The sequence below is a fragment of the Poecile atricapillus genome, chromosome W (assembly GCF_030490865.1).
Source record: "Poecile atricapillus isolate bPoeAtr1 chromosome W, bPoeAtr1.hap1, whole genome shotgun sequence".
NCBI lineage: Eukaryota > Metazoa > Chordata > Aves > Passeriformes > Paridae > Poecile > Poecile atricapillus.
Window position 1 is genome coordinate 6,557,697 of NC_081288.1, and position 12,264 is coordinate 6,569,960.

A 12,264-nucleotide genomic window follows, 5' to 3' on the forward strand; every position below is an offset into this window, starting at 1 on the left:
GGATGTCCAGACTTTTAGCTGAAATATATGTCTATACACAGTATAGGACACAGTAACGTGTTCATTTCTATCTGCCTGGAATGCTTCGAGAAGAAATTAGGAATGACTGTTTTAAGACTAGCAGTTGGGTTTAGGCTGGCTCCAATAATGAGAATTCAGGATGCTCTAAAGCAAACAATTATTAAACAATGTGAACATGGCAGAAAGAAAATGATTCAAATATCAAGGTCTGCATAAACATACCCTGCAATATTAGTACTACATATAAATACTTCGAAGCACTTTTATCAAATTTTCTATGTCCTCCAACATTTTAATACATTTATTTAATACCTATTTGTCCACCTTGGAGTGTAATAGATACCTTCTTAATTTAACCTATTTTTTTCCTTCATCCTGGTACACTAAAAAAAGTAAACAAGCCAAAGCAATTGTGGCATATGCTTCGTTAGATACATGTGGGTGGAAAGGGAGAAATGAGATTGTGCCAACTGGAAAAGGACAGTACCAGCTGGGAAAGCAGCATTGCTCGCATGCTGATAAGGAAACACACCAAACAGTGTAAAGAGAATTACAGCTAAAGGTCAACCTCCCTTTCCTTTAAAAGATATTCAGAGTCTGTTTTGTCTCTGCTTTTCAAGTACTCAGAACAAATTTAGAACTTTTTTTTTTCAGAAACATTGCAGAACACACTTATCTTCTATACACTGCTAACAGATTTTGTTCATAAATACTGTAACAAATCTAGGCATTTCATAAATAAACTAATTTTTACTCATAAGCAAAAAGCAACATTCAATTGTCACCTGTTTTGTCTTTCAATATTTTGTAGCTCCCTGTGGTCCCTTTTCAGGTGTTTGGTCAAAGATGTAAAGTATTCCTTCAATAAATTCTGGAAGGGCTGTTGTTTCTCTGGGCTAATTATCTCACTAGGAGGAAAGCTCAAGTTAAACTTCTCTGCAACAGTTTTTACTTTCCTTGGTACCAAACCAGCAATGTCATCTCCACAGTGCCGACAAAAGCTGATAACCACAGAAACATGAGTGTGGGATTCTCGATCAGCGTTAATAATATTTTTAAGCTGCTCATAGATTAAAGACAAACCTTCCTTGTCAGTGAAAATCCCAACTATTGTCAATTCTGCAATGAAACGCAAATCAGTTCTTAACTTGGTGATGTTGGGAGTCTTCTCTTCTTTCCTTGCTTCAAAATGTTTTTTCCAAGCCTGAAGTAACGAAGGAGCAAAATCAGCATATCGCTGGTGAAAGAGGGAACACAAGTGCACAGCGCAGTTCACGTCGGATATTTTCAGTTTGGCCTCCACAATAGAAGCTACTGCTTCTGCAATGTATTTGCTTAAATTCAAGCTATTAAAGTCATGGGACAAGGAGTCCCTTTGTTGCTCCGTAATGGTTTTTAGCTTCTTAACAAAAGCTGTGTTCTTCTTCAGACTGGAGTCCAGTCTGCTGAAGAAGTTTTCCTCCGGACGACTCTCCGGTGCGTTCTGATTTTTGCTGCGGAGCTCTTTTCTTGCCTGATGGCGCTCCCAAGCCTCCTGATGGAGCTGATGTGCTTCCTCTTTCTCCCTATGCAACATAAAAATCAGTCATTTTTTTTATGGAACCTTAATCTCAGGGTATCAGTTCAAAGGAAAAAAGGTCACAGTTGGAAAACCAGGAGTTCTAACACAATTTCACCTTACTGTCTTCTTAAATATCTACTAAGCTAATCCTAGAAAGCTAAAGCCTCTGCTTCAGAAACTCTGTTTAATTTTTGCATTGCAAAGGGCAAGTACTACTTCTTACAAAACAAAATTTCTCAAATATTTCTATACAGAACACATTAATCCCAACAGACTTTGAAAATATAAACATGAAACTCCATTTACTACAGATGAAGATGAAGTTCTGACAGAAGAGGAAACAGCCTTTCAACAGGTTACTGTATTACACATTCAAGGAAAATCTTTTATTGCCAGACTACTGAAACTACACAGAAAATTTGGAAAAGGTGAACTATATCTGCCCCAGCAAGAACTTGGCAATGACACTGCCTCAGTCTTAAAAGTTCAGTATTTTAGACCTCAGAATGGCCAGAACCTCAGCTTTACTGGTCTCAAGATGCCACCTTCAACATTCTACTACCACTAAGAAAAGTGCCATCCAGGTATCAGTTGTCTGTGATTGATTAAAAGAAATTATATTTTTCACATCAGATTTGCCTCTGTTATGTATGGTCTGCAGACCTGTTAAGAGTCTCTATTCCTAATTTTTGAACAATAGCACTTGATTTTAAATGCATCTCTGCTTCTCTGTTGTTCTGGCTTTGGCTGGGACAGAGTTAATTTTCTTCAGAGTATCCTGTATGGGTATGTGTTTTGGATTTGTGCTGGAATCAGTGCTGATAACACAGGGGTATTTTTACCATTGCTGGGATGGGCTTACACATAGTCAAGGCCTTTTCTGCTCCTCACCCCACCCCACCAAGGAGGAGTCTGGGGCTGCACAAGGAGCTGTGTGGGAACACAGCCAGGACAGCTGACCCCAACTGACACAAGGGATATCCCAGTCCATATGACATCATGGTCAACATGTAAATCTGGGGGAACAAGGACGGGGAGGGATGATAGGAGTGATGGCATTTGTCTTCCCAAGTCACTGTTATATTTGATGGAGCCCTGCTGTCCTGTGGATTAGTGGGGAAGCAGGGAATGAATTCCTTGTTTTGGTTTGCTGGCCTGCACAATTTCTGCTTTACCCTTGAGGTATCTCAATGTCAACCCATGAGATTTCTCACTTTTACTCTTCTGATTCTCTTCCCCATCCTGTTGAGGGGAGGGAGTGGCTGTGTAGGGCTGATGTCAGCTGGGGTTAAATCACAACATTTACTCAAGCATAACTGTGCTCTCCATGGTTATTGCATGCAGAACACTATCAAATCCCCATAACAGAGACCGAAGTAACAGAAGTTACAAGTGAAAACTCAAAACCTCTTAGAAGTCATAAAGCACAATCAGACAGGCAGGTAAAATTGATAACACTACATGCAACTTATTAAAAGTAACTCCAACACTTCATCTCTTATGACTCTGATCACAATCCTGATAATAGAACTCCAGCATTTGGCACAATTAAACCTTTAAAAAATAACTTACTTCAGCTGAGCAGCTTCTTCTTCTTGTTTCTTTTTCTCTTCCTCCTCTTGTTTCTTTTTCTCCTCTTCTTCAAGTTTCTTTTTTTCTTCTTCTTCTTTCTTCTTTTGCTCCTCTTCTGCCTTTACTTTATCCTCTTCTTTCTTCTTCCGCTCCTTGTCTTCCTTCTTTCTTTTATCCTCTTCCATTTTTTTCTTTTTATCTTCAGGAATTTTTAAGGTCTCCCTCTTCATGCCAACCTTCACATCTTCTTTTGGCTTCTCCCTGGTGCTCACTGGTCGCCTTTCACCAAATTCTTTTTCTTTGTTATTTAACTGAGATTCTTTTTCTTCCATATTTGCTGGCTTTTTGCGCTCAGCTGGCATTGTGTTACCCAGGCAAACCTGCAGAACCACAGGAAAACAAGTACTTTTCAATTGCTGCTGATATTTCATCATTTTTCACAGCCCACCCATATTCACTTAACTCACAAGTGAGTGACTCATCAGAATAAAGATTTACGTTTTCTTGAACTAAGGAATGGACCTGACAGGTAAAAACTAATCATTTTGTAAGCACGTTGTTCTGCAAAGTTGTCCTCAGCATGAATTGTGAATAAAAGTATCTTGCTACAACCCAAGGAATATAAGATCTTGAACATAAACAAGTCCATCTGAAAAAAACAAATAATTAAAGACTGATGAAAACAAAGTACCCCAAACTTAAAAATAAGTGTATGCTTGATACATCAGCATGCATCTGCACCTCATTGACCTTTCTACACATCTCCTAAGAATACTCCCCCTTCCACTACCACTTCTTAGGATTGTAGGATAATGCAGGTTAGACGTGACCTCAAGTAATTCAACCTCCCGCTCAAAGCAGGGTCAGTAACGAGTTCAAACAAGACTTCCAGTTTCAAGGAAAGAAACTGCATAACCCCTCTGGCCAACCTGCTCCAGTGCTTGATTATCCTCGCTGTGAAAAGGCATCAACTAGCTTCCTTCTTTTCTCACCCCTCCCCATATTTCTCCAGCATCTCAGCACAAGTAGCAGCTGAAAAGTGAGCAGTGCTGACTAAGCTGTACGCACAAACCTCCCTGCCAGCAGAGCAAACAGAAATAGTATCAGAAAGGCTACAATTATCAAGAATTATCAAAGGCTACAATTTCTCTCTCCTTTTATTCAACCAACACTTTTGTAGGAGCTTTAGCCTCTTTGGGTTTTCCAGCCCTCTAAGCTTTGGTTTCATTTGGCTAAGGACACAAAAGGTAACACATACTGAACACAAAAGGGTAAAATCACAGGACAATTTTGATTAGGATGAAACTGTGACGAGCAAGATCCTAGCAGATCAGAGGCGTGGCTGAGGCTTTAGTATCTCCAGGAAGAGAGAAGCAATGGTCCCCTCTGGGGACACTGAGAAAAAGCTTTCCCAAATACCAACCTGGAAATTGCCATGCCCCATACTGTGTTTGTTTCTTTTCATCCTATCCCTGCACAGCTTTGAGAAGAGGCCAGCTTCATCCTCACTATGCTCTCCCATTAGGTTTCTTAAGACAGTAGTAAGATTTTCTCCTCTCTTCTTACAGATCAAGAACCCCATTCTCTGTTTCTCTTCAGATATCATGTCCTCTGGCCTCCCTGTGCTCTTGGTGATCTTCCAACGGTGTGTCAATGCCTTTCTTGGGAACAGAGAACCCACACCTGGATGTGGTAAGTACTGAGCAAAGAGGGGAGACTCACCTCCTTCAGCCTTACGGTTAACTCCTGGTACTACAGCCTAGAATGCAAGGGCATTCTGCTCACTCATGTCAGGGTCAGGTGGGCCAGGCAGGACCACGAGGCAATTAGAACCACCTAGGCTTTTACTTCAGGCTAAATTAATTTCTTAAAACTAAAAATAATTTTCACATATTCACATGTTTCAAGTTAAATGCATATATAAGTGGGACTGATAGGACACCACTGCATGTGATGCCTTCTGCAGAGACATCATTTTATTAGTAACACCAGTTTCATTCCCAATGGCCACCCCTCCTTCTGCCTTTCTAACATTTTACTCTGGATGATGAAAACAGGCTCAATTCACCAATCCCTGCATCTGTTTAGAGTGGATAATGAGACACTTGCATTCCAATCTACTAGAATGCTTCTAAGTATTAACTATTTTGCAGTATGTTTATAAATAAGACGTCACAATAAAGGAGATATGTTTCTTAATAAACATTGCACATTCCCTCTGCCATGTCCCAAATAAAATGACAGATTCATATACTATCTATCCCACTCAGATGAAACCCTGTATTACAATATTTAAGGTGCTAGTCCAGGGCTTCTGAAGAAAAAATGGTCTGCAAAAATTTACAGTATCAGTATTCATATCTGGGCAGTGACAACTTACCAGCAGGGAACCTATTCATGACTTGGCTTCTGGCAGCAACTGGCAACAGCACCAACAGAGACTGACACTGATTTATGGAAATCAAATCAGCATTGCTTAAACAAGCAGTAGCACATTTGGCTCCCTAATGCATGTCTACAACCATAAAATTTCAGATCTCAATATCTCAAAACTACTCAGAACCACTGAATTCCAAAAACACTGATCTTAAAACAGTATTATTATGAAATCAGTACTTAACCGAAGAGGGAAGGGGTTGCCTATGTTTAAAGAAATGATGGAACTGTATGTCACAATTCCAATACTCTGAACAAAATATCCAGCTACATATGTAACTCTTAACAACATGGTCATTTACCACAATCATTACGGTACTTGAGCTCTTGCTAAATTCAGGAACTCTGAATTCTGTTTTAAAAATGCATCTGATGTTTGCTTGTATAAAGGCAAACCAGAGAAGATGGGATAAAAAGAAAAGGGATGGAGCATAATTGGTCACATTATGGTTTTGACCACAAGGGCAGTATAATCCACTTTTTCCCAGTGAACACTGGAGTCCAAAAAAACCCCAAAAAACAGTCGGTTTCTGTTCAGTATCCCAGAACAGGTATGTTGCAATACTTCTCACTATCTTCTACGTGTACAGCTTCTTATCTCCCAAACCTTTCCGATGGCTTTGCCAGCTCGTTTGTGGCGACACCAAATGCCCCAGGGCAGGAGGAGGCGGTGCGGCCGCTGCCTCCAAGCTGCACCCGGGCTGATGCGGCGCAGATCCAGGCTGAGCTCCCGGCCGGCGCAGAGCCCCCGGCACCGGTAGAGTAGAGCTGTCCCAAAAGCAACTTTCCCAAAAGCTGTGGGAAGCAGGGAAAAACGGAAACAGCTGGCTCACCTGGGCCTCATTTCCATAGGAAACCAGGCTGAAGATGGCATGGAAACATTGAGAGAAACTTTTTTCTATTTAATATCTCACATTTACATGAATGTACTGATGAAAAGGCATAATAATGACATGAACTCCATAAGCCAACAGATGAGACAAATCAGCACTCACACTGGAAAATTATGAAGGACAGAGAAAACAGAGACAAGACAAACATCCCTATGCCTTTGGACTCTTAGCAGCCCATTTCTGTAGTGACACATGATTTAACACTCCTTCTCAGTTTCAGCACATACAGATAATATGTTTTTAGAGGGAACTATTTCACCTAATTTTTTAATATTTGACATACATTGACTCATTTGCAGTTAAGTCAATTTTTATTATACTTAAGTTTCTATTTTTTAAAAAAACAAATAATAATCTTGGAATTTGAAAGAATGGTACTGGGTTCATGATATTCTGAGCTCAGAAACTTAATAGTCTTGAAATACAGAATTAACATTTAAGAAAAACCGTATCTGTATTTACTCTTGAGGAAAGCAGAGTAATATACGGTATTCTACTTTGAATCTACTCACAATTCAGAATAAAAGAATCAACATTTGGCCCTCAAAGCAATTCTCTCAAGTCAATAACAAGTCTACTCTCAAAACCTGCAGTAACATGATCCAGAATCCCCATCCCTGCAAACACAAGTACAAGGGAAGGAAATACAGTTCTATTAAACTAAGTACAATGAGATTTTTCACTAGAAGTTAAATGGATTGCATAAACAGTCTTTTCTGCAACTGATCTATTACAAAAGAGATATGGGAGATAAAGAATGTAGGCAAGATGTCCCACCTCTGACTGGCTGAAAAATCTCAAAGAACAACAAACTCCTCCATCACTCTTTATCATACCATTAGAAGGTTCCAAGTTTCAAGAACTGAAACGCAATTAAAGTTCTTTTAATGCAAGGGAAGGTGCATAAGAAAAATACCCAGGACTATGAGGAGAAAATAAACTTACACGTTATGGAAGATGAGACACAGCACACAGAAAAAAAAAACGTAATGCAGAGAGAGAGAAATCCCCCACACAGTGGCACAGAAGGTTCACAGCATCACAGAGTATCCTGACTTGGAAAGAACCCACAAGGATCATCAAAGTCCAAGTACTGGCACTCTGCAGGGCTTCCCAAGAGTCCATAGATGCATGTATCTGAGAGCATTGTTCAAACGCTTCTTAGGTTCAGACAGGTTTGGTGCTATGACCACTTCCCTGGGGAGCCTGTTCTAATGCCCAGTCACCCTCTGGGTGAGGAGCCTTTTCCTGATATCCCACCTAAACCTCCCCAAACACAACTTCAGGCCACTGACACATCTTCTGGCAGGCCTGCCGAACAGCCGGGCACTTTTACTTTCGCTTCTACACCTCTCGGGGAGAATGTTTTGCTGCCAGACTTGCAGGAACGCGCTTTCCACCGCGAAACAGAGGCCTATAGACAAGGCACTAAATATAAAAAGACTCCTTCGCTACCACCCCAATCCCCGCTCGCAGCTCTCCCGCAGCCCGGGCCCTTTCCCGGATGGGACCCGCAGCTCGGGAACAGCAGCTTCCTGTCCTCTCCGGCCTCCCTCTCCCCGAGCTCTCAGGCACCGCCACCCGAGCCTTCCCTATCCGAGCCCCACGGCCCCTCTGCCTCCGGAACCCCCCTCCCCTTGCCCCTGCCAGGGCCCTGTACCCTCCTCCCGCCGTCCCCGACACCCCTTCCTCACACACACCCCGGCACCGCCCTCCCGTCCCGTCGGTGCCCGCGGTACCTGTGCCCGGTGCCGACATGGGCCCGCCCGGCGCCGCCGCCGCCGCCGCCGCCGCCTCCTTCTCCTCCTCCGCCCCTCCGAGGTCCCCAAGCGCTTCTCCCCTCACGGTGGCCAGGCCTCCTCCGCGCTGCCCGACCCGCGGCGCAGCCCCGACCGAGCCCGCCGCGCCCGGCCCGCCACGCCCGGGCGCGAAGGGAGGAGCGGCGCCGCTTGACGGCGGCAGAGCAGCGGCTGCGGGCGGCGCGGAGCGGCGCTTCCCGAGGGGCGGGGGTTAGGCAGCGCGCAGGGCAGCCCCGCGCGGGGTCCTGGCGGCGGACGGGTTACCGGGAGCGCGGAGGCGGAAGAGGAACGGGAATGAGAGTGGGGATGGAAGAGGAAAAAGGTTCTGCCCCGCGTCCCTCACAGCGGCGGGGAAGGGGGAAATAGCCTCTGAATGTCGCTTCCTTGGTGGCCCCAGCGCACGACTCGGCTTGTGGCCCCGCGTGACGTCACTGCAGTGACGTGTCTGTGCCCGCCAGGCGTCACGGCAGCCGTCGTGTCGCGGGTGGGGCCCTCAGGTGTCACTGTGATAAAACATTGGGGCGAGAGTGTCTGAACACCAAATTACTGCCTAAGAGGTAGTTTAATGGGCGTGCATGATTGTGCCCAGTTCTGTGCTCCTCTGTACAAGGGAGATAAGGAACTGCTGCAGAAGGTCCAGCGGAGCCACAGAGATGAGGAGGCCTCTGGAGCGTCTCTCCTGTGAGGAGAGACTGCGGGAGCTGGGCCTGTTCAGTCTGGAGAAGAGAAGACTGAGAGGGGATTTCATGAATGCAAGTAAATATCTCTAAGGCAGGTGCCAAGAGGATGGTACCACGTTCTTCTCAGTGCTGCTGAGTAACAGAGCAATGGACATAAAACTTAAGAGATTTCACCTTAAATGAGGAAGAACTTCTTTACATTGAGGGTGGCAAAGCACTGGGACAGGCTGCTCTCAGAGTCTCCCTCTCTGGAGACATTCACAACCCACCTGGCTGTGTTCCTCTGTCACCTGCTCCAGGTGACCCTACCTTGGCAGGAGGGCTGGACCGGATGATCTCCGGAGGTCCCTTCCAAACCCACCCATTCAGTCATTCTGTGATTCTGTCACTGGGTGTGTTTTCTAGTCTAAATTTGGTCTCTCTGCCCTTCTGCCCAGTCAGTGTTTCTCCTGGACATCTGAGGATATTTTACAGTGGTGAATTTAGTGGCACAAAACTCCCAGATTTGTTGGAAAGGCTCTCTACCTGCGCGTCTGGGCACAGCATCACCTCTTGGGCAGCTCTAAAGCTGCCTAAGCTGGAAAAAGCTGGCACAGCCCAGATCTGCAGAGTGAGAATCTGGTGTTTATTTTACATTTTGAATCTAGGTTCTGACAGAAGCTTTTTCTTTAGGTTGGGAAAACCTTTACAGCCCTCTGGGCTTAGAACAAGCCTTCAGCAATATTAGACTGTGACAGCAGGCACAGGCCTGGGTGCGCATAATGAGACTGTTCAGCTGTTAAAATTGTTTTTGATTCAGAGGCAAGAGCTGGCCCCAAGAGAAGACACTGTTTATTGATGCAGAGCTTTAGGTGTGTTCTGCCAACTGGTACAGGACTAGACAGGTTGTTTTTTTTTTCCCAGGGAAGAGCTCTCCTCCCTGCTGTTTAACCTCATTGCTCATTTTGCAGACATGTCTAAAAATCTCTTTCTGGAAAAGTTTGAAAGGATGGACTCGTGCTTCACATCATTCACATTTCCCTGCTCACAAAGATCTCATTTGCTTGCCAGAATATCTTAAACTACCAAGTTGATTAAACTGATTCACTGGAGTGGAGAAGATCTCTGGCAGAACATAGTAAAAAGGGAAAGAGAAAATCTATGGTAGTGTTGGCACTTTATTTTCCAAAGGCATCAATCCTTGGCCTGTCAATGAGTGCCTTTGGATTACTCTTTTTAGGGGGAATTTGATTATACTTGGGTTAAGTATCAGTGGCACTGGCATTACATGAAGAGATGTTGGCTTATTTCCTTTTGAAGTTCAGTGTTTCTGCCCTTTCCAACATGAATAAAAAGCACAATCACTATGGTTTTGAAAGGAAAGCAAAAGCTCCTTCTGTGTTTATACCACACTCCCACATCTACAATTATGTTGGAGCTCTCTCTTGTAAAGGCCATGCAAGCAAATCTTGTTTTACCTTTGGTATCTCAGAAAACTTTTCCTTCTAACATACCTGTTCCATTTGTGCACATACCAATCAAGCTTTTTTACTCATTTACCAAAACCAAAACCAGGTAGACGTTGTTTCCTGAATCTCAGACATAAAGCATGTCTTTTTTTTGTAATTCCTGAAACTCTTCCCAATTTTTTTTATGTTTCCTCAATTACTGGCATCAAACTTGCACACAGTATTCAAATTGTGCCAAATACTAGCCTAATGTAGAATCTGTAGGTGTCCTCTATATTTCCTTGTAGCCAAATCCAGCAAATTGTCTTATTTTCTGAGTGAGTGGATATTCACATAATTTTTTAGACCCATCTACTTTTTTCTCATTATTTTTGGAGATTTTTATAGCCTCTGTTTCCTGGAAAGGAGCTACATTTTAGTGCACATACTCTTTCAATGTGTGCAAGCTTTCACCTCATCCTGTTAAAATAAGTCATGTTTGCTTATCTCCATCTTGACTCTCAGATTGAAGGTAACCTCTCTTCACCACTTACCTCCAGGTGACAAACTTCATCAGCACTCAAGGTGTGGGCAGCTTTTTTGGGTTGATCTAATTACTGAAGTACCAAGGGGGGATAATTCCTTTAGATATATTCCCACTGCTGTTGATTTTCTATTCTGCCAAGTAGTCAGACACTTACTATTTAGTATGTACAGTCTTGGTTGTGGAGAATTTCTAGGTTTTTTTAGTGAGAGCATTATGTACTACTGAGTCAACCTCACACAGGAGCCTTCTCTAGGACAGGCTTTGTGTCAGAAGAGCCAGGCTGGGAGAGTCACTTTTCCTACACCCTCAGCAGTGGTGTTTCTGCTGGCACAGGTGCCACCTTCTCACATTTAGACATGAACCAAAGGCAAAAAAAAAACTTTCCTTGACCTAGATATAGCTACAGCAATGCTTTAGCCACATCTAATCATGTTCTGCTCAAGATGATTATGTTGGAAAATCTGTGGAGTACTTAAAATCTTTATTATCTGGATTTTTATTCACATAAAAACCCTAAAAAGTTGACTTGATGAGATATATATTTCATAAACACCTGCTTAGACTTTATTAAACCTTTATCAAGTGAACTTATATATACAAATATTCAATTAGTTGCCTGAGATCCACATTGTGTGACTGAAACATCTCATTGGAGAAACTGGAACATTTTTATTGTTCAAACCTATTCCTATCAGTGCTAATTGGGAAATATTCAACTATCTGCCTATTTGATTCAAAGCAAAACCACATTGATATCTGCTGTTTGACAGGTATTTGCTTAAGAACTGTGGAAAAATGTTTCATCATCCTGCAGTCTGCCTGCAACATTTTTCTTTTCCCCAGGCAGAGAATGGAAATATTTAACTGTTATCAACATTTTCTCCCTCTCCACTGTCAGCTTCAGAAAAATCACATAATCTGGCAGCATTATTTTCAAGGTTCCTTTGTTCTAATGGAAAAAATGGATATTCACAACCACATTTCTACTACACTTTACTGTATAGGCCACATGTCCACTGTCCTTCTGTCGCTGTATCCTTTTGCCCTCCTTGCTGCATAAAAGGTCAGTTATTTTTATATTTTTCTCCCAAGCTGGGTTTTATAAATATGCATATTTATAAACCATACAGGCCTCAAGGAACACAAATGGCCCCTCTGCAAGAACTGTGAATATCATAAAATCCCAGACCAGCTGGGGTGTTTGAACTGATTTAGTTCCAAAATCCAGTTCCACCTGTTCCAAAGGCAAATACCATGGTTTGATTTGGACAAAAAATGCTATTTGACTTCCTCATTGTGAAGGCAACAGGAGCACAACCAAGCCTACA

General features: G+C 42.9%; 1 protein-coding gene across 1 annotated transcript in view; it reads right to left on the minus strand.

The window, feature by feature from the left end:
- The window catches only part of LOC131591747 (regulator of nonsense transcripts 2), a 52,627-nt gene extending 43,924 nt beyond the window's left edge, over nt 1-8,703 (minus strand). The window contains exons 1-3 of the mRNA XM_058862768.1: nt 8,223-8,703; nt 3,155-3,534; nt 807-1,586 (exon numbers count right to left, since the gene is read on the minus strand). Of these exons, the coding sequence (XP_058718751.1) occupies nt 807-1,586; nt 3,155-3,516 (1,142 nt within the window). The 5' untranslated portion in view covers nt 3,517-3,534; nt 8,223-8,703. The remainder of the gene's footprint in view (nt 1-806; nt 1,587-3,154; nt 3,535-8,222) is intronic.
- Between the last annotated feature and the right edge of the window lie 3,561 nt (nt 8,704-12,264).